The following is a 23,207-nucleotide window of genomic DNA, read 5'->3' on the forward strand; positions in this document are numbered from 1 at the left end:
GAGAGGTGGCACTGTGGTGTAGGAACGTGTGCTAGGGGCATATCATGGCAGAGGGTGGAAATTGAAAGTAGTTAACACTGTATTTTATTGAAGTTTTCAGTCAGAACCGGGACATTTTCAGATTTTTAATTCATGTGCTATTTTGAAAGAACTAAGCTGAGAAAAAAATTGTTTTGAAAAACTTGGGCATCTTCCATCATTAAAAAATTAAAATTCTTCAGTCCAAAATGATTAATACAGGTAACCTTTTCAAATACTGGGCATATATTTTCTGCATAAAAATACAAAATAACAGCATATAAAGGGTAAATACTTTGACTAATATTGCTTAAGTATGGCAGAATAAGGCACAAGGAAATGAAATACAAAAACACAGAGGAATATTTCTGGTACATAGAGGGATTCCACAAAATCCAAGTAGCTCTGCATAGACATATTTCTCACAATATAGAAGAACTATGTTGCAATTTGTTACTTTGGGCTGCAGTCTTCAAATGATGCATTCCAGAGTCATCTTGCTGCACTTCTTTGAGAACTACAACCAAGATTCTGCTTACATTGATTAATGACAAACGTTATTAATCTCTGAACAAGCATTACTGTATTTGCTGTACTGGGCTTCATTAATTCATTAAGATTCACATCCAAGCAGCTGTAAAGGATAGAATCTCTATAAACACTGAAATCCTGTATGTGTCTACTCAGAAGTAAGACCCACCGAGTTCACTAGGACCTACTTCCAGGTAAGTGGATACAGCACTGTAGCCTTGGATTATGTAGGGTTTTTCCTGGTAAATTGGCAGGCATAGTTAACAAGGCTTTCTGGCAGAATATGGACTTCTAAATGTTGAGAATGCTGGTTTGTTTTGTTATCAAACGTTTTCCCAAGGGCAACAGCATAAAGTCTGAAAATGTGATTGTTGTTTGTTTTTAGTTCACAATTAGAGGTCAAACAATAAGAACTTGTTTCAAAAACTTTATGAGCTGTGAGCACTGGGCTCACAATTTTTAACATTTAAGTACCAGCATTGGCAGTAAAGTAAAAGCTATTTCAGGAGCTAGAACCTTCTAATCCCTCACTTATGCCACAAAAGCTTTGGTAAAAGACATTAAACTACAGTTCAAGAGTGACTTTAAATTAAAATAAAATAATGCATATGTATGGAGAAACATTCAATTCTATGGCCACAATCCAGTAAAATTCTCTTGTAGGGGCTTAATTATGCAGTCTGATACATGTCTACTCAGAAGTCCCACTGAGTTCAATGGGACTTACTCCCGGGTAAGTCTGCAGAGAATTGCAGCCTCAGTGTATTTGCTTGCACACCGTCTGTTCTCTGCTTTGCATGGAGGAACAAACTGTGCTGGATGTTAATTTAAAATGAGGTGTGGTCTACTTGGTGAGGGAATCTGCTAGACTAGATATGCACAATTAGGCTACTCAGCACCAGTGTCCCCCTGCAGTAATAGGACATTTTTTTAGTTGCCTCTAGCTAAGCAAATATACAATATACAAATTTATATGTGTAAAATACAGATTTTAAATGGTTGGATATGAGGTTACATAAGATGTAAAGAGCCTTTAGAGGGATACTGTCAAGGTGATGAGGCAAGCATTTCAGTATGAAGCTAATCTTGCATTGGAATACTTTTTTGTTTAGGTTTCATAGACTCAACAAAAATAAGTCTGCAGTAATATCACTTCCTAAATTTTGCACAGCAAGATGAGATCTGAAGCAGAAGGCCTCACTTTCTTCCCAAAGTTTCAGCCAATTTCTTCAGTCTTTTCTTGAGCTCCAGCGGAAACTTCTCATAGCACTTCTTACAGACAGGCTTCATATCAAATTCCACAAACTTGTTTCTAAGATTAGCAAGAAAGACAAAGGCTTAATGGAAATAATATTCTTTTCATGTGTTTCTAGGTTATGCTGGAAACCAATTTAATTTTATATATAAATTCTCTATAATCCAGTGCAGATTACACTTTTAAAAAACTTTTTTACAATTTTACAAACACAAAGATTTGCAATAATACTCAAAGGACTCATAATTTAAATTCTCATTCATTAAAGGAAAGTGGGTAGCTTTGCACATGGCCTTGTTAGTTTTGTTTCTGGGTGGAATGCTCTCCCAACATAAAGAAAGATGTGTGTTCAAAAAGCTATCACAGCCCTACTTATCGGTACACTCTGTGCAGCAGGGTCTAGTGCCCTGCAGCATTCACACACAGTGTATTTATTTAAAAAGTGATAAAAAACAAACAAGGCATCTGGCTTTGCATGTTTGGCTTAAATAGGTTATAGCTATGAACCCCAAAATGCACACAAGAAGCCACTCTTAAGAATTGTGGGGGGTTTATTATCATAATAGATCCATTTAAAATGTTTTTGGGAAATCTTAAAAGATTGTCATTATTTATCAGGTTAAGAGCTGATCACAATGGCTGAAGACTCCATTCTAAACTTGGCTTTAAGCATCATGGGAATGCTTCTACAAGTCACTCACCAGTGTAACAATATCACATGAGTGGAGTGAATGACCTTTGCTACCTCCAAGGTGATACGGGTACATATGTGGATGAGCTTCCTTTCTTTCCACTGTACTCCCATGGGATACATGTTTTCAAACAGGCAAACCTCACCTCAGCCTCAATAGCTACATCATATAAAACAAATGGCAGTGCTTTAGTGCTAGGAGAGCACATCACATCTCTAGCTTCAGATGTTCTTTTGGGACAAAGGACTTCCATTTAACTAGTTCAGATACTCAGAATGAAGTTGTATTTTTGCATGGCACTCATCGGAGGACCATGCAACCCTAGTCTTGCCATGGAAGGTTCTGGAATGAATCGCTTAGATATTGGAAAACATGATTTTGTTTTTATGATTACACACACAAAAAAACCAAAATCTAAAATAGGGCTGGGGAACCTCAGACCTTGGGGGTTGATTTCAGCTCTCCAGGCATTTTTGTCTGGCCCTTGGGACTTTCCCACAGCCACACTCTCTCCAAGGCCTCACCAGCCCTGCTTTGCACTCTCCTGAAGTGGTTTTGCTTGGATGAAATGTGTTTTTGAATTCTAATTATGCCTCATGCTTGCCTGGATGGAAGACAGAGAGGGGTGTGTACGCATGTGTAATAACTAGCCTACTGAACAAAATATAAAATTTGCATTTGTAGCTCCACCCACTTTTGCCTCATCCCACTCACCACCAGCATGTGCCCCCTGGAAGATTGCTCAAAAGGGAATGCAGCTCATGGGCTGAAAAAGGTTCCTCCCTCCTGATCTAAAAGAACAGAACTCCCTAAAACTGACCAAAAGGAAGAAAGGAAGGAGCACAGCTGCTGGAAGGTAGGAATGAAACACGTTTACAGGCAGACTGGCTTTTTCTTTTTGTGTTTGTCTTTATCCTTTGCTTCTCGCTCCCGTTTGGCAAGTCTCCACTTAAATTCTTCCGGCATTTTCTCATAACAGTGTTTGCAGACAGGTTTGAGATCGATTTCAACAAACTTGTCCCTTTATGGTTGGGAAAAGAAGGAATAAGAGGAGAGAACAGGAAAGAGTCAAGATACAGGTAAAGTGAAAAGGAGAATGCAGCAGAAAACAGAAATGAAGTGAAAGTAGTAAATATCCTAATAGGAAAGAGATCCCTGCCACTTGGCAGAGGCTTCATCATTGCAGGGCTGGGAAACAGTCAAGTGCTTTCCCACAGATGTACATATCTAAGATTTCTAAGGGAAACTTACAAAGATAGAAAGCATACCCCATATGCACTGCAATGAAGTAACCCTTTGAGGAAAAATCACTTTTAAAAGAAACGCTTGCACACAAGCTGCCTGGTCATGTTTGCTTGTACCACTAAACCATGGGCTGTTTCAACAAGCCAAGATTTTTCTCCAAGTAAAAATCCTACAGCTTGTTTTACCCAGTCTCAGTTCTTTTGTCCCCTACCTCCTCTACCTATACGTGACTGATATTCTTGAAGTTTTTGTGGTGCTCCTAGACTAGCACATCCCTACCATGTTACCAGGTTGGCAGGAAGCTCCCTAGAGAACTTGGTGGTTCTCTGCAAGACATCCCTGCCTTCCCTCATTCTTAGACATGCCCCAAAGAGTCTAGATTCCAGAATTTCATATGCCTTTCATAACATCTCAAAACAAAGCAGAATGAAGGTACTATTTTGTGAAAGAGCTAGTTGAATGCCATGTGCTTCCCCCCTCCAGAGTTATCCACAGATCAATGAAGACTTTGATTTGTTCTCTGGTCCAGTGTTTTGTCCTAAGCCTCTAGGACTACAGCTGCTGGGAGTCCTGAATGTCTGCATCAGTTACTGAGAGATTCTGAGCCAGAGAGGGGTCTCCTGCCATTGTAGATCCCTCCTGCTGTTGTAGCTGTGGCACAGGAAATGCCTACCGTGAACTTTAGATGTTTAGAAGCCCGACTGGAATTTTAAATAAAAAGTATTCACATGCAAGGGAGCAGGAAGGAGAACAAGGTGTTTGTGTTGGGTTTTTTTTTGAGCAGTCCAGTTGTATCATGTAAACTGCTTTTGATGATTAAGCAGTATAAAAATCCTGTTAAATATTTTTTGTGAAAATGTACTTTAAACAAACGTGGCTCCTGGGGACCTGTCTGATTGCCCTGAGGAGACAATCTTGCTGGGACTACATGGGTCTACAGAGATAGCTCACCCACCATTAGGGCAGCAAGGTACCACAGAATCAGGAGTGAGAACTTACAGTCGTAATTGCAAAAGAGGTGAGATCAGTACTGTTTTATTCCTTTGGAACATTTTTGTGTAAGCCCCCATTGGTGCAACCCAGGAGTGGGGGACCTGTGGCCCTCCAGATACTGTTGGCCTCCAGTTCCCAGCAGCCCCAGCCAGCATAATCAATGGTCAGGGATGATGGGAAGTGAAGTTCAGCAACATCTGAAGGGCCACAAGTTCCCCATACTTGGTGTAACCAGTAGGATAGCCAGCTAAGAGCTATATCGTGTTTTCAACATGTATTTCAGTATAGATTTTAGCATTCTTGTTTCTTAAGGGCAGTGGCCCCTTTACATTTTCCTGCCTTCACAAAAGTGCAGTGAACTTAGATTGGCAGGCTTGAAAGGGAGGGTTTGTCAACAAGGAGATGGATGTAGAAAGGAGCCTGCTGCCAGGCAGAGTGAGGTGGAAGAGCAAGGTCCATAGAAGCACTATTGAGAGTCGTTTCACACTTTAAGGATATTTTTTTTCTAGCCACTCTTGCCTCGCAAATTTATAGCCAGGCAAACAGCTTGGGCAGGCTGCTGAACAAACCAGGATCAAATTGCAAGTACAGATGTAACAATAAGCCATGATCTACTACAATTAAGGCAAGCCAAGATTCATAAGCCAACTTTAAACCATGGTTTCATATAGTGGTACATGGGCAGCCAACTAGCCAACCATGGTTTAGTAGTATGTTCAAATGTGGCCACATCACTACTTCTTTTACTATCATAAGCAATGGATAAACTTACTTGAGTGTTAACTTAGTATTGCAAGTAGAACATGCGAAGCAGTGTACACACCATGCCTTATTCAAGGCCGACACAACTAAGAAAGAGAGAAGAAATGAGACAATTAGAAATGACAGGATTAGCTAAAGGCAGCCACTTATTAATAAGCATCAAAGTCAATTATATATATATCATCGTAATTCCATAGCATATATTCCACAGTTATATTTAAGATAGTCATTGGGAAGGTTTTGTGAAGGTTATGTTATTTGAATTACATATTTGCACAGGCATAGCTAATACCAATGTCAATGCAATATCTCTGTCCTCTTGGCGTAATGTCATGACCTGGCATACTTGTGTGACCTGCTTAGCATTCATTTGTTTGTGCAATAGGCCAATACCTGGTATCTTTAGGCAGCTGTCAGGATTGGTGCAAATATCAGTTCTGAACCCTTCTGCCTGCCCTGTGTCTGGGCCCGGTCTTACCAAACAGCAGCAGCAGGTGGCTTGGTAGCAGTCACAAATTGCCCACAATGCCCCAGAATAACACACTATGGTACACCCCTCACCACCATTTAAAAAAAAAACTAACAGTGCCTCTAGGAATGATACTACATCATGATGTACCATCATTACTTTTGGGCCATTCTGTTCCCAATGTCATCAGGGAACTGCTTCTTACAATTCCACTGCTGCCTGAAATGGCAATAAAGCTGCTGCTGTTTTGTTTTTCAATAAAAAAAAGACTGTGATACCATATTAGATAAAGCAGCCAAGGATATGTCTCCTGCCACCCAGAAAAATACTAGATTTATCCCAACCTCCCTGAAAAGTCTCCAAGAATCCTTCCCCCCCCCCATTTGCAGAAGACAAATGGCCCTGTGAAAGGAGGTGGGCATTTTTGGCCCAGGTTTAGTCTGAACTGAGATTGAGATTTAGAACACACCCAACATTCCCCCATCATTGCACATTGCTGGTGAAGATAGTTAATGACAAATGTTCTGTGGCTTATCTGCCATTGCTCTACTTATGGAACCTGGTTAGTTTCATCACGGCTTGATGGTTTTTGGCTTGTGGTGATGCAGAGCTGGGCACCCATGTTGTGGAATGCTCTCCCTGCTGAATTACAAGATTCCCCATTGGTATTGGCATTCTGATGGCTCTTGAAGACACGCCTGTTTAAACAAGCATTCTCCTGACTTGAACCTTCTGCTTTACTGTTTTAACTGTCTTTAATTGTTGTGCTGTTTTAATGGACTTGTTTTAGTGTGCATTTTAATTCTGTGTTTTTGTTTAAAGTTTTGATAGAAATGATCTATTGTGTATTTTAATGATGCGTGTCTTTATTTTTTGTAACTGGTTTTATACTTGTAAACCACTTAGAAGCCACCTTTGCAATCAAGCTGTATACCAATTAATTAATTAATTAAATTAAGTAACTGAAAAGCTCCAAATCAAGTCCACTTTCATTTGTCTCACTACATTGTTTTATGATTGCTGTTTTTGATTATAAGCTGCCTTGGTCACCCACTATCAATGCCTCAATAGATGCATGAAATAAAGGAGGGGACCGGCTTCAGGCTCATGCATACATGGGTATGTTATGAGCATTTGGAATATCTGATTTTGAATGAACTTCAACTGTTGTCTATAGGGAGTTTCTCCTTTCTTAGCTAATTTGTACTAAGCGTAGTTTTCTTTAATTGAAATGATCATACCAGTGAATATACACAGAGACTCACCATCTCCTTCAATCACACGATTACAGTGGAAGCAAACATCACCAAAGAGCTGTGTAAACGAGAAAATATTTTAAGGTCACATACTTATTAGTAGAACTTTAGAAAATGAAAAACCAGGAGTTGACCATAATAAAAACTTACACTGTCTCATTAATAGAACAAACGAAGTAGAAATAATTAAATAATTATGTCTTGATTTTTTTAAAAATATATAGTAGCTACATGCACTGGCTTGGATCCAGAGAAATATGTTTTTAATGGGGCTTGTGGAAGCTGACTTTCCTGCCCCTGCTCCCCCCCCCCGAAACGCTCCCTTATGAATGGGTGGGCTGTGGTGCAGGGGATAACAGGGGAATCCCCCTCAAATTTTCCTCTGTGAGATTTTAAGGGATCCTCCCTCCCCATCACCTTTGCCCCCCTCCCCGTGCCACAGTCCACCCCATTCAGCAGGGTCTCTCAACCCCCCCCAAGGCAGCTTTGGGGGAGGAGCTGGGGGAACTGCTAGAGGAGGAGGGGGCAAGAAAGTTAGCTTCCACCAGTCACATTACACATGCATTTCTCTGGATTTAACTCAGTGTGTCTGCCTACATTCATATAGACAGATCCAGAAATGAATATAAGAAGCTGTTTTATACAGAGTCAGACCTCTAGTCCATCTAGTTCAGTGTTCTCTATACTGACTGACATTGGCTCTCCAATCAGACAGATATCTTTCTGAGTCCAACATGGAGATGCCAAAGGTTGAACTTGAATCCTTCTGCATGCAAAGCTTGTGCTCTGAGCACTTGTGACCACTTGGGGGTGCACTCTTAAATGAACAGTGCCTAGTTTAAAGTGAACATAATGCATCTCACATTCAGTAGTTCACCTCTAAGGTGGCAGCTGTTAAAACACACACATACACACACAACTAATAGAAAAAAAGTCTTTACAAACTACAGTGACTGGTAATAAGTTAGCACAGAAAGAATTATATAGATAATTGGAAATGAGAGAAGATCTATGAACAAGTTATATACACAAAGCACAGGTGGAAAAATTCTACAGGTCTTTAAACAAGCTGACATGAAAAACTGACTATATTCTGAATATTGTAGTCTATCTTATACCATTTGCCTAATACTGCTATTAACACAATCACAACATTTTAATTTCTATATGCAAAAAAGTTGAAATGGAAAAAAAATGCATTTGAATTCACAGATAAGATTGTCACACTGCAAAAGATTACAAAAACAATGGTAGTTTTCCAGCTTGAAATTCAAACTAGTTCTTCAAAGATGATTGAGATGAGAAACCAATGAAAAAAAATTGAGACGTTCCAAACTAAAAGTTTGCCAACTAAAGGTAGATCATTATGGAATCAGGAGCTTTTCAAGCACATTCTCTTTCAATATTTCCCCCCACATGTAATGCTGTAAATCTACTGAATTTCAAATCTACATAGTCTCACACACTAGCATTTGTTACAAGACAAAATAATGACTGAACTGAAAGTTAACATTTTAAAAGTTCCAGGCCGAGCAATTAAAACATGAAATGCAAGATGCAGCCATACCTGATTGTAATGAGTCTCACAATATGCCAGTCCCTTCCTCTCATAGTGACGGTGGCCTAGGAATGGTTTCTCACACTTTGCACAAACAAAATGCTGTGAAGGAAAAAAAAGTATGTCATTTTTAGTTTGATGTAAAGCATTATTTCATCTGCATCAGTCCCTCTGTGATCTTGGGCATATAATTTAAGCTTTGCTTCTTAAACTGTAAAGGATCAAACTATGTTTATCCTTTCACAACTGTCTGTCTCCTCCCTCTTGCAAACAGGAACAAAATACATGATTACGACCACACACAAAAATTGAAAAAGGTATTCTTAGATAATTAAGATTCCAAAACAACTTAGAAGTTTCCCTAGTGGTTTAGCAGAGCAATTCTATACTCAACTTATACCAACTGAGAGGCTATACAATATGGGGCTGTTGCTGCCTCTGGGGCTCATGTGGCATCATTTTCCATGTGTGTTGTGATGCAGGAGTGTGTGCTGGGGGCATGTTCCAGTCAACCCAGGTTCACTGGCTCCCTCTCAGGAAGCACAGGCCAGTGCCCAAAGGAACCCCAAAGGAACCTTTTTCTATTTATGAATTTTATTGGGAGGGTTTCAACAAAACCAGGCAGGTGAACGGATTTAGCTCAAGGACAACATATGAAAGTCAGCCTAGCCTCAGCTACCCTATCACTGCGACCTTGGAAAAGTCATGCATTTTATTATAAAAGTGGAATTGGGAAGTATTTGTATTAGCTTAAACTGTCCATAAAAGTATTATATTTACTAAGGGTCATACCCTTCCCTTCCCTTTCCTCTCCACTCCACTCCAGGCACCCTCCAAATCTGCTCCAGAGGGTTGGAGGCCCCAATGGAGCAGATTTTGAGGGCACACAAGCAGAGGAGACGAAATGGAAGTCCTTGTATGCATGGCATCGGATAAAGCCCTAAGTGTTTTCTCATAATGATTAGGTTAGTTATTCTGGAATTTTCCTTTGTACTTGTTTGTCTTTCTTTGGCATTCTTGTGTGCTACAAAATTACACAAAACTTACTATTTTGAAGACTTCTTTCTCTGACCTATTATTATCTAGGTTGCCTACCTCCATCCTTACAGTAGCAAGAAACATGTGTGGCTCACCTCTACATGCCACTGCTTCCCCATAGCATTCACCACTCGCCCTTCAATTGGCCTCCTGCACGCTCCACAGATGGGGACTCCCATTTTGTCATGACAAGGCAAGCAGTACAACTCCCCCTTCAGTTCTCGGGCATCAGCAGTAAGTTCCTTTCTGTTTGTGAGTTAACAAAAGAAACATGAAGATACAACAAACAACATACAGACATACATTGTGACTGGTGGACGTTCCAGAAAAGAAAGCACACTTCTATTGTTATTATACATTTAGTTATAAACTGGAATGAGTACTGAGCAAATATTTGGGAACTGTTGGGCCAGAAGCTGAAAACTGAACACGATGGCATGAAAAGCTGCCAGTGATCCTTGAAAAACAGCCATCTTCAGATTTTAACCCCATTGTAAGTGGGATGCCTGTTACTCAAAAGGAGCAACACCAAAACAGGATGGTCATTAATGCTTTTCGTTTGTAGGTGCGCCAGTGAAAATCTGCAGAGGGCAAGCTGTTTAAAGTGAAAAACTTTCACTCGGAAGTGAAAACACCTCTCTCAAAAATGAAAGTAACACCCTGTTTAGATAATTAAAGAAACAGAATCCAAGCCTGTAGTACCATAAACAGTGCTATACCTCAGATGTACCAAACCCCTCCCATCACACTGGGGCTGTGTGCACACCACATATTTAAAGTGCATGGCCTCCCCAAAGAGTCCTGGGAACTGTAGTTTGGTAAGAGTCCTGGGAAGGGCAAACCACAGTTCCCAGGATTCTTTAGAGGAAGCCATGAGCTTTAATTGCACTTTAAATGTATGGTGAATAAGCAGCCTGGGCCTAAAAAAATATTAGGCTGTTCTGCCAAGGAAGCCAGCTCTGTGTCATCATTAGTAAGCCACAGCCTCAGCTAGACCAAGTTCTTCTCATCTAAAAAGGCTTTGCTGAAGAAATTACAGTGACTAATGCCACAACTCTACACATACTTGCTTGGGAATAATGTCTCATCAGAATTACCTGGGCCTTACTTCTGAGTAAGCATGTGCAGAATGAGTTCTACGTGGCTTTCATCTTACACACACTTTACTAAATGTATTGCCCCTACTGAACACAATGGGAATTATTCAGGATCAGGCTGAAGAGGTTTAATGAATATTCTTATTCATCGGTAAATGTTTTATAGGATCATGTATTTTGCATTCAGACTTGATTATCAGCCACTCTGAAGCAACATTTACATTTTTAAGATTTCTGGGTTTGTTTGGTTTTGTGTTTGTTCTTTTTAAGAAAAATGCCTGTTACCCGCAGTTGGCACAGTTGAAGTGATCAGGATGGTAAGGGTCATTCTTGAAGATGAGAGGTTGTTCTTCAATGATGGCATGGCACTTTTGACAAATGTATTTGCCCATTCCCCTGGCTTTCTCCCGATTATGGCATGGACGGCAAAGGTGTCTAAGAGAGAACAAAGGAACAGCAACATAAAGAAAATATTCCCAAGATTTTTTTTAACCCACAAAAATCGAAACAAGGGCTTTTGCTTCAGTTTTGTCTACAGAAAAGAAACTAGCAATAATCTATAACAGAAAACGAAGCCTTACCATGGGCAGGATAAAGTAATTATTTTACAAGTCATCAAGCAGAGAATCATTCTTTATTTCTCAAACTCAACATATACTAGGATAATTCAGCTTTAAAACAGTTTTGGTGCAGAACGATGTAGGCAGGCCCTGATCCTGTATAATTTTACCCATACAAATACCCTCAATGTCATCAGAAGGTTAACCCATTATAGAGCTGGTAGAGAATTTGAGGTTATTTAGGCTTATATCCTGCAGTAAGCCATGATCTTCTAATATCATGCTCTTGGATATTATGTGAGCACCTTCTATGGCTGTAAAATCGTTGGAGTGGAGACAGAGTGTATGGGTTTGATCCTGCTCTTCCACATGCAGAAGTCATCTTCTCACTCAAGGGCTGTTTTACATCTCACACAAAAGATGATGTTCTGCTTGCACAACCTCTTGCAGAAGCATGGAAACCATTACAGGACCTATCTAGTATAGCACTGCATTAACTCTTGTGGAAACATTTGCAGAACATTCGTGGCAATTTCCCTCCCACTCACAGTTCTTTGGTTCCAGCCCTATATTTCCAATATGCCAACCACCATTTTAGGAGAGACCACAATATATTATTTTAAGATAGGACAAAATCCTATAATGTTTAACCTGACAATCAATTCACTATGCTCAGAATCACAGCCAAGAGAGAAGAAGTTGAATATCTACCTGCCAGCATTCTTCACAAATCCAATGTCTGCCAGTACCTGTTGGCAGATATCACAGCAGAAGCATTCTGGATGCCAGCTATTATTCATAGCTTTAATAACACGACCAATAATGAACTCCCCTACAAGTCAACAACATACCATAAAGGGTTAATTTTAAATGGTAACGGTGCTAGAGATAATAATATGGTATCTAGGTCCTCCCCTAGGTAAACAAAATATTGGATGGTATTCAACTAAATCCTACTCAGAGTAGATCTATTTAAATTAATGAACCTAAGTTAGTTTTGTCCATCAAATTCAGTGGGTTTACTGTGAGTGCGACTAGCATTGAACGGCACCAATAAGATCAATATTATTTTTATATCACTGTCTTCTGCCATGTTTCAATTTTGATGAGCAAGTTCAGAAAAAATGTGTTTAAAATGCAGACTGGGTATGCTACCTTTTGAAATTTTGATCCAGCCAAGATCCTGAAATAATAGAATGCAAAGCCAAAAAAGCTATATACAGTGGGCAATACCCAATGTTAGTCGTACTCAGAGTAGACTTAAACTTATTAATTTCAATAGGTCTTCTCTGAGTATAACACCCAGTGTTATGTTAAGAAAGCCCCTAAGCTGAAAATGTTAATACTGTGAAAAATTGTATCTAATATACGATTATCTTATAATTTGGGCTTCCAATAGTTTCATGCTCACAGTCCTATCCTCTCTCCCTCCTGGGTCAGGAACACAGGGTCCCGATGAAACCATTAAGAGGGCTGACAGATATATAATTAACATGTGCAGAAAGACTTGGACTATAATGGCTAACACACACATACATGTGCGTGTGAACAAAATATCTTAGAGCTATAGGTCTTGGATCTTTTTATTAAGATGCCCTATTATCTGCATTTTCCCTCAGTTCGGAAGCCACCTCTCATTTTCCAGCTGTGACTTAAAATCTCCTTTACATCTCTAGTTTCACTGCTGCCTGCAGACAACCCATTGTGCCCATTTCCCCCGGGAGTACATAGACCTAGAGATTCCGTTCAATCAATTGCAGAAATCTTTCTCCTTTTAGGTAACTAAACATAATTGCCATCTGGAGGGGGCGGGCTTTATTTGGTATGGAAGATGGATTTTCTTTTTAGTATACTGAATACTTTCTCCTTCCACAGCTGGCAAGAACTAAGACCCACTTGAATATGCAGCTGCTTCACTGCAGCATAGAAAGCAAGCTCAAACTTTCTGCTTCCTATCTAATCCCCCCCCCCATTAAGGAATAGATAACACACCCATGAATCCCACTTAATTCTGTCTACAGAATTAGTGATACAACTCTCAATGTCTTTTTGTTCACCTTTTAAATAGGTTAGTGCAGGAATTTCCCAGTTAGTTCCAAAAATAGCATGCCTATGCTTGATAAACAGAATATTATCTCATTCTAATTAAGTTCTTTGACCTGATGCTCTTGCCAAAGGGCACAAAAAGAAGGGAAACAGACATTCTGGTCTGGTTTCTGTTCAAGATTGAAATTCCTTTTTAATAACCCTCTCTTCATTTTTAAGTGATGCAAACTTAAGGAGGCTTAAACAGGATTATGTACATACCACAACCTAGAAACCCAGTTTAGCCTGCCATGGGGATGGGCCTTAATTGTCTGTGGTATAGGAGAGAAGACTTTCAGGCATTAATGGCGCACAAACTACCACAGTTACAAGTATTTACTTTTGAGTAATCAACAGGCTGCAGGTCTGAAAAATGCTTAATGTGAAATGACAAAATGACTTCAGCTCTCTTCAGGTGTTTGTTTTGCCACTCAATATCACACAAAGGAGGAGATGGGGAACAGCACTCACTCCACCCCCTCCATCCCCATCCCTGTTGACCGTAAGAAGCTGCCGTAGACCATTTACCTCAGTACTGTCTACACTGACTGGCAGCATCTATCTAGGGTTTTAGACAGAGATCTCGCCCAGCCCTAGCTGAAGATGCCAGGGATTGAACCTGAGACCTTCTGCATGCAAAGCAGAGTCTTCCACTGAGCTGTGGCCCTTCCCCCGTTGGAGGGTGACCATCTGCAGCAGTAAAATCAAGGTTCTAAATCACATACGGAGCCCACATGAGTAGAGAGCGTCCCACTGCAAACAAGTGCTCTCCAGCTCATGGAGGACAATGGCAAAGTGAACTGGCGTGGGGTGGACCCTCCCCCCTGCTTCTTCCTCCATGCAATGCTAACCACGTGCTAATCACTTGAAGGTTTGTTTGAATTAATACCATCTGGCGCAGAGTCATCATTCTAGCAGATATGCATGATGTTTGTGGGACAAGCCTGCTTTGTACGTATAAGCAGCACATATACTTCTCATCACTGTCCGTAAATTATCTTTATAAAATATTCTAATTTTTAAATATATATATATATATATTCTAAAACTTACCACACTGATGACAACAAGGAGCAAAAAGCATCTGAAAGTCATGTTCACAGTATTTCCTTCCTTCAAACTGAAAACAGTAAGACATACCAGACCATTAGAGGGCTACAGAAAAGTACAGTAACTTGATGTTTCACAGATATGTGGAATAGATGTGAAATATGGATGGGCATATACACTGATGTACAATTTCCAGGTTTCCTGAATTGGAAAAAAAGGATCTAGTTTGACTGTATGGTAGAACGGAACTGATGTTCTGCTAACCCACCTGCTTGTATAAAAGGTTCTGCTGGTATTACATATATTATTAGGAACATAGGAAGCTGCCTTACACTGATTCAGACCAATGGTCCATCTAGCTCAATATTGTCTACACTGATTGGCAGGGGCTCTCCAGTGTTTCAGGAGGGGTCTCTCCCAGCTCTACCTGGAGGTGTCAGGGATTGACCGTGGGACATTCTATATGCAAGGCAGATGCTCTGCCCCCGGGCTATGGCCCTTCCCCTAAATTATGCAGTAGGAAATGGCCTGAAGTAAAATCTTGTCGTTTGTGTAGGCATGTAAGTTATTGGACAGCTAAATTCTGACAGGGTGCTAAAGGTTTGGGCACAAATCAGCAGATATTCACATTTGCTTTATTGGATCAAAATAGTGAACACTTGTTCTGGTGTACAGAACAGGAAGCATTTTCCACTGACTAATTTGATCCTTGCTGTCCTCTACATTTCCTGAAGCCACACTCTACTGTACTGGAGGAAGCATGTCCATAAATATAGGAATGTTCATACCAATAATCGCTATAAAAGGGCATACCAATTCTTTTTCCAAAGACTGCATCTCCACTTCAGAGTATGTGACAATGTACTAATGTCAATGGGATTACTTTCATGTATATGTGTGTGTGTGTAGATGGTTACCATTAAGCCAGCCTCAAGGCAATTGGCAGTCTGATCCTGTGCTTATTTATTCATTTACTATGTTCAATAGCATTTACTCCTAGGTGAGTGTGCATAGGATGGCAGTCTTCAGAGGAGAACTGTGATAGGTCTAAGCCTGAGATTTCCAAATGATGGATTGGGAAACAACAGTAAATCACTGGGTAGATTTCTCAGCTTGTTGAACTGAAGGGAATGTTCAACGCCACATGCAAAGGAATCCTATGCATACTTACTGTGTACAGTGGGGCTTACTCCTAACTAAGTGTGCATAGAATTGCAGCCTAACAAAGGCAACGACATCTAGATCAGGTATGGATCCTAAACAAGGGCAACATCTCAATGATATTTCTCCTTAGTGAAAACAAAACATTTGGGAGCCAGTGCTGTAGGCTTAAGCTGCAAGGGTTTAGAGCACTACACTGCATAAACTAGATTATTTTTAAAAGATTATGATTAAAACTCTTGATTTAGAATGGAAAAGTGTTTTAAAACTGGGTTATAAACTGACTGATTTTAAAATGGGGAAAATGGCAGATGCAGCACACTCACAAATTTATTATCATCCCTCAGATGCTGTGGGTAAAAAAACCCAGCTACCTTAATGCATTTTATAATAAAGATTGCATTCCAATGGGTGATGTGAGATCACAAGGTTAAAATGTTACATCCCTGAAACCCCCCAGCGTATTTTTAAAGCCAGTGTTGTATAGCAAGCCTTTCTAATGTAATACAAATTAACGAGGACATCTCAGATTCTGTCAGATACTTTGTACTACATGTCACCTTGTAGTATGTTGCAAAAATTGAAGTCCATGACATTTTTATTACAAAACTTTTTAATCTGATAGACTTCTGTCTCAGAGACAAAACTGCAGCCAGAGCAAGACTAAACCTGTGGTAATTTCAGACTAGGGCCCCATCTGCACTATACTTTTAAAGCAATATCATTCCACTTTAAACATTCATGGCTTCCCCCAAAGCATTCTGAGAACTGTAGTTTGTTAAGGGTACTGAGAGTTGTTAGGAGACCCCTATTCCCGTTAAAGGGCTACAGTTCCCAGAGTGGTTTAACAATGAACGCTTCTTTCCAGGGAATTTGGGAATTGTAGCTCTGTGAGGGGAATAGGGGTGTCCTAACAACCCCCGGGCCTATGGCCATACTACCCTGAACACGCCCAATCTTGTCTGAATTCAGAAGCTAAGCAGGGTCAGGCCTGGTTAGTACTTGGATGGGAGACCGTCTGGGAATACCTGGTGCTCTAGGCTTAGAGGGAGGAAATGGTAAACCACCTCTGAATATCTCTTACCATGAAAACCCTGTGAATATATCCAAAAGATTCATTTCATTCACTGGTGATCACTCGTGGCCGAGTTATCAACTTGAAGGCATAAAACAACCACCACCCCCGGCATACACCGTCAGTGCAGTACGGGATCACAGGAATTCCTCAAGTCAAGGGCCTAAATATTATGATGGACCTGAATATCCATAGATACATGTGACATAAGGCTTGTCAAATTGGTTTCTCCTGTCCCTTATGACAAACAGAGCCTAGTTATTATTAGCAGCTTTTATAATTACATTTTAGTTTTTCTGGCTCATTATGTCTGATTCTCTAGCCAAGTCTACTTTCATCGTCTTGATCTATTGGTAAAAGCTTCAAAAACATGTAACAAATCCATACTTTGAAGTGAAGTTTTGTTTGACACTGACATATGCCTAAATTCCCAGCATTAAAAGCTTCTAAGAAGGAATTTTGTCTCAAGCTGCCATAAGCTTGTTGCAAATCTCTAGGACTTTTGCTAACATTCTGGAAATTCCCTCCCCCATAGCAGTATGTGTTATGCAATTCCTAAAGTAAGAGGAGTCTTGAGGGCTATTATTCCAATAGATGAAACAAATATATGGACAATGTTCATAGAAGCAGTATCAATTTGCACACTCCTAAAAAGATTTACTCAGAAGCAAGTCCTATTGATTTTAGTGGAATTTGCTCCCTACAAAGAGTGCTTATAGACTTGGCTTGCTAAGATCAAACACAAAAGCACTATGGCTTCTGGCATATCACAGAACTGGATCTTGGTTATTCAGTCTCGTGAATGGAAAAGGAGCTTAAATAATACAGATGATCTAGAATGTAGCAGAGCTTCTGGTCTGCACACATAACATTCCAGGTTCAATTCCTGGCATCTCCAGGTAGATATAAGAACGTCCCCTTGCTGGAACCCTGGACAGCTGCTGCCAATCAGCATAGACAGTACTGAGCTATACAGACCAATGGTCTGATTCTGCTATTAGGCAGCTTCCAATGTAATGTAAATAGCTCTTTAAATGATAATGTGTTAAGGCATTAACATAAGAAAGTTATGATGCTTATAATTAGCTAGGTCAGATAACATAATGGCCCAAGATTGTTCGGGGTGGGGGGCTAGGTCAGAAGAAAAATGCCATTCCACCTAAACCAGATTACTTCAGCCTTAGAATAAAGAGTTGGACAATATCCCTAAGGGAAAACTCCAGAGCAGGGATAACCATTGTGGTGCTCTCTAGATGTTGCTGGAGTACAACTCCCATCATCCCTGGCTATCAGCCATCCTGGATGGGGTTGATGGGAGTTGGTATTCATGTGAAGGATGCCATGTTGGCTACCCCCTGATACATTGTACCCACTTTAGGTAAAGGGTAGAATTCAGTCCCTGAGTTAGCTCAAAGGGGTGGCTTCCATGATCAAGGCAGTTGCTTGATTATGTCAAGAGCTAACCCATCAAACTTTGATATATCCTATTTAAATTCTCTCTTCAGTCTGTCTAGAGACTCAAAGCAGCCCTGCCCGCAATCACATTGCCAGGCAGAGGTAGCACACAGTGTATAAAAAGTTAAGTTGCCTCTTTTCCGCCTCAGTTTGTTCAGCATGGTCATTTTGGACTAGCTCAGGGAAAGAGCACACAGTTCCATCTTCCTAAGGCTAGGTGGGTATGTCTCTTTAGGGTTCATGTGGGAACTATCCAGATTGGTGCAAGCAAAACCTGCCAAGATATTCTGTAATGTGTGCCAAAAATCAACACCAGAGAAAGAGAAAAGCACAAAATGTCCTTTTTCATGGAAGCAAAAATTAAACTTTTGGAAAAGTTCTAGATTTGGCCCACATTTTAGTCCCTTTCAACTCCATTCTTCACAAAATGTTCTTCGGGAGGACCCACCAGTGGCTTGTAGAAACAATGTAAGCAGGTTGTCAGGATGCAGCACAATATGTATTTATTTATTTCAAAATTTTATATCCTGCTTTTCATCATCTAGGTCTCAAAGCGGTTTACAATGATAAAAATATACAATATATAAAATTTAAAATAAATTAAATCTCAGATCTTTAAACAAAGAACATCAGAACATTTTAAAAGATCAGAAAAGCATTCTGTCTTCTAGTGGGAGAGTTCTACAGAGCTGGGCCCACAATGCTGGAGGCACAACTTCTCCTTGACATGAGTCGTGCTTCTAGCTCATCAGAGACCACAAACAGTCTTCCCCCAGACCATCTCGGTGATCAACTTATACAAGGTAAGCCAGTCCTTAAAGCACCCTATGCCTAAATTATTTAGGGCTTTGTACACTAATTCAAGAACCTTGAACCTGACCTAGTAGCTGATGGGAAGCCAGTATAGGTCTTCTAACACTGGTTAAACTGGCAGTAACCAGTTCCCATCACCAGTCTAGCCACAGCTAGACAATGACATAGAAAACAATGCTCCTTAAGAGGGTAATTGGGGATGAGTTCCAGAGAGAAGGCAAGTCCGACAGATTGGTTCCAAGCAAATACATATAAACAGGCTAAGGGACTAGCACTAATTGCTGCTGAAAGCAATTCTCCAAGCTTGGTAATGGCATCTTCGCAAAACAGATAATTTCTGTGTGCACTGTTGAGAAATGACTGCTTTGTTAAAATGTGAGTATCCGTGTTAAAATGTATATATTGCTCTGCATCTCCCAGATTGCTAACATTTTCCTTCCCGTCAGTATTCTCTTGCAGATTGCAGCTTTCTTAACTACACAGCACCTCAGCAGTAAAGTCCATCACAAACTATATTTGACCAGTGTGGTCAACTCCCTGCCTTAAATCTAAAATGATGACAGACATGGCAGGCATCTCTTAAACCAATATTCCCTTGAACTTCCTCATTTATGCCCAGCAAATACATATCAGGAGCTTGGGGTTCAGTTTCATTACCTGGACACTTTGGCACCAACACTCCTAATTTTAGTAAGCTCTTATTTGTATACCTCTCAGTATTGCTGTGGGCTATGGCAGATGACTGGAAGCTACAGATGACGAAGTCCCAACCCCAAGCGGTTGTATGAGATGTAGTGGATGAAATGCTGGTCTTGGACAAGGGAGACCTGAGCTCAGATCCTTGCTCAGCCACAGACCCTCACTGCGTGACCATAGGCCAGTCACAATCTCTCAGCTGATGTTAGGGATGTTAGGGATAGGAATGTTATAAGGATAGACAGAGAAGCACTCTAAGCCCTTTGGAAGAAGCATGGATAAAACTGTGCTTGATAAGTAAAATAATAAGTTATAATCATGGTAAGTTATCACTCTGCAAATGGACATCTTTATTCACCCAGCGCGGTGCAGCTTTTAAAGCTGAATTCAGTAGTCTGCTGCAAAGTGTCTACATAGAAGATTGTTGTGACTGCAAGTCATATTACTTACTTTGTTTTCTAAACTGTCGGATTGGAGCACCCTGTGGTTATGTTGGAGGGTCTGTGGTTATGCTGAACTTTGCAGGTGCTCAAAAGGTACTATAGTCTATATTATTATTTCACATGTACCAGAGGTAAGTCCTGACACTGAAAAACAAGTTCTAGCATGGCAGCTGATCTCCAGTCAAGCAGTGCAGCAGTTAGGAGTCAGTCTGGGCCGGAGTAAAGAAAGCAAGCCTGCCATCATCAAGCTCCCAAATTACATTGAAGGGAGGGAACAATTTCTGAGGCAAGTCCTTGATCATCTACACCAGGGATGTAACAAGGATTTGTGAAAGGTTAAACAGAGAATGCTCAAAGGAACTGACCTCATAGAAAAGCCCTTCAGGGAACTGCTGGAAGCACTGGGCACACACAAAACACTGCTCATGATACAGCTCACCATTGCTGTTCACAATCTTCTCTGCCGGTGCAAAGCCTCCTCGACAGCGCTCGCACATGGCATTTGCAAGGGCATTGGCCATGTTGCTGTAACAAAAACAAATGGCAAAGGGTAAATGCACAAAAACATAGCTTTGTTGATCATGCTTCTCTTTCAATAGGCAGCTGTTCCAATTCAGCAATAAGTCAAGGAAAACACAGATCTTTTCTACTGGCTTTATTGCCTCCTGCCCCTCCTGCCCGGGGACCAGTGACAAATCCAGCTCCCAATTTTGGAATTTTGCGGAAAGAGAGGCAGAAAATATCACTTCCTTGTCAATCAGCCCTCCTTCCTATTTCAGGAACTTGCTCAGAGGAGGAAAAGGAAGGCAAAAGCAATGGCAGCAGAGGACAGGATCTGCCGTAACCAGCCTCTAGCAGGCAAGGCCTTGGGAAGGAACAGTCACTTTGTTCTCAGTCCCAAGGAAGGGAGGTTGGCTTAAGGGAAGCTTCCCCTTCTCTAAAGAGACTCTTGGGACCTGTGTATGGAAACTCAGGAATCCTCATAACTTTAGCTCTCCTTTTCTTGTGGCCTCGTAGCTTTTTTGGGGTGGGGTAAAGCCACAGAGGCACTTGTTCTACCTCAGGGTCTGGACAAATGTCTCTGCCACCACACTCTGAGATGAGACCCCAAAGTACCTGCGCCCACAACAATACCCAGTCATTACCCCTCCATCTTCATGGAACTCACTCACAGGGCTCTGGCACACAAACCCACAACACAGTTCACTGGCAGGAGGAAACAGCATGAGACTTCTAAGAGTCATTAGGCAATGAATAAAACAGACTGACCTGGACTTAAATCTCATTGCTTTCAATGAAACTGGATTTCCAAGTAGAGTGTTTAGGACAGGGGTGACAGACATACTGATCTCAACAAGACTTCAGCATTGCCAACAGTTAAGATTTTTGCATTGTGCAGGTGGCTGGACTGGGTTACCTCCAAGATCTCTTTCAACTCAAAAAGCCTATGATTCTAAGTGCAGGGTTTTCAATGGGATTCAAGGCTGCTTCTCATTTGACAGCCTGAAAATCTTGATTCCACATGCAGAGTTGCCTGCTCTACACTGGCACAAGTTATGGCTAAGATTTATACCCGCAGCCATGGTTTATACCATGGGGCCACGAGGAGGCCTGCACATCATTATATACAAAATGTAACATAATAATACCTCTTAAGTATTGGTAGATGACTTCCTTAATGCTGCTAATAATAACCATACAAACCATAATACTCCTAATTCCACACAATTTGGAACAACAGCAGAAGCAACCTCTAAGGCCTGGGGAGTGGTCATTTTTTGTGATCATCCTCCATGAGGTCTTCAACAGGCTGAACATTACTTTTGTGAATAACCAAAAGCTCTGCTCCATCCCTGATGTTTTTCTGGAGACTTCTGAAAACGTTCCGGAGAGCCTTTGGGAGGGGCTGAAGGTAAAGCCTGACACTGATTTTATGATTTTATGCCTTCTACGTTAAATTTTACCCTTGTAGCCCCCTTTAGCACCACTCCCTATATATGTGTGTGTGTGTGTGTGTGTGTATATATATATATATAGTATTTTATGTATTTTAATTTATTTGAATGTTTTTGTGATTTTATTGTTCACAATTTTATTATGTACGTGTTTGATTTTATTTCTGTAAGCCGCCCTGAGTGCCATATTATAGGGTAGAAGGGCGGGACAGAAATATTTTAAATAAATAATAAATAGCTGTGTAGATGCCCCATGCTCCAGAGACCAAAACAATTGGACATATCTGGCCCCAGTTGTGAGGTAGCACACTTCTGGGGGAGCTATTCTCCCCTATGGACACCAAGAAACCTTCAGAGCTGCAACTGAAACAGCCTGGGCAATAGCAACCTATGAGATCTGGGGAGGGAACCTTTTCCATCATCGCCCCTCCCCTGAGTCCTTTATCAATCACTAGTACCTTAAAGAATGAATATGATTCATCTTTAATAATTTCTGTCTGAACAGGTTTCTTTTCCTGTTCCTTCCTTATGTTACATGGCACACTAAATGTCTCTTTCAATTGCGTGAATCTTTTTGGAAATGCAAATAGTGGTGGCGTGGTAGGGGTGAAGGAGATAGAATCAGGTTCAGGGCTGTACAGGGGGAGTTTAAACCCCCCACTGTGCTGCTGGAGATATTGCTCAGTGAAGGAAGTTCAAGTATGTAACCCTTGCCTATAGTAGTTCTCAGAGTATGGGGATGAGGGGAGAGCAGTATTTTTTTTTTGTTCTTCTTGATCCCTTCCCCTTGTGCCTTGGACGCTGAAGCCAAAAGAACAAGCCTCTGTACCAGACAAGAGTTTATAGCACCATGCTGGACTGTGCAACTGCTGGGCTTGTATCATAGTGTTTGATGACAAACTTTTCCACATTTCATATACGATAGAGATTTGACACTGTCCATATGAAGTATAGCAGGGAGGTGGAAGCTGCGGCCCTCCAGATGTTGCTGGACGTCATC

The 23,207-nt window shown here is 40.8% G+C and overlaps 1 protein-coding gene and 1 pseudogene across 6 annotated transcripts in view; one reads left to right on the forward strand and one right to left on the reverse strand.

Annotated features, from left to right (window-relative positions):
* Positions 1–68: 68 nt before the first annotated feature.
* LOC133384894 (LIM and senescent cell antigen-like-containing domain protein 1) overlaps positions 69–23,207 on the reverse strand; it is a 100,687-nt gene continuing 77,548 nt past the window's right edge. For 4 of the 6 annotated variants that reach the window (XM_061626761.1, XM_061626762.1, XM_061626759.1 and 1 more), the window contains exons 2-10: positions 20,618–20,777; positions 14,613–14,679; positions 12,186–12,306; positions 11,200–11,349; positions 9,913–10,063; positions 8,789–8,881; positions 7,231–7,279; positions 5,507–5,582; positions 3,317–3,517 (exon numbers count right to left, since the gene is read on the reverse strand). In XM_061626761.1, coding sequence (XP_061482745.1) covers positions 3,370–3,517; positions 5,507–5,582; positions 7,231–7,279; positions 8,789–8,881; positions 9,913–10,063; positions 11,200–11,349; positions 12,186–12,306; positions 14,613–14,679; positions 20,618–20,777 — 1,015 coding nt within the window. In that variant the 3' untranslated portion in view covers positions 3,317–3,369. Of the gene's footprint in view, positions 1,862–3,316; positions 3,518–5,506; positions 5,583–7,230; positions 7,280–8,788; positions 8,882–9,912; positions 10,064–11,199; positions 11,350–12,185; positions 12,307–14,612; positions 14,680–20,617; positions 20,778–23,207 lie in introns of those variants that run through there. The other 2 variants (XM_061626760.1, XM_061626758.1) reach the window with 1 other exon arrangement.
* LOC133386267 (5S ribosomal RNA) lies at positions 16,695–16,813 on the forward strand (annotated as a pseudogene).

This window comes from Rhineura floridana, chromosome 5 (genome assembly GCF_030035675.1).
Source record: "Rhineura floridana isolate rRhiFlo1 chromosome 5, rRhiFlo1.hap2, whole genome shotgun sequence".
NCBI classification, from domain to species: Eukaryota; Metazoa; Chordata; class Lepidosauria; order Squamata; family Rhineuridae; genus Rhineura; species Rhineura floridana.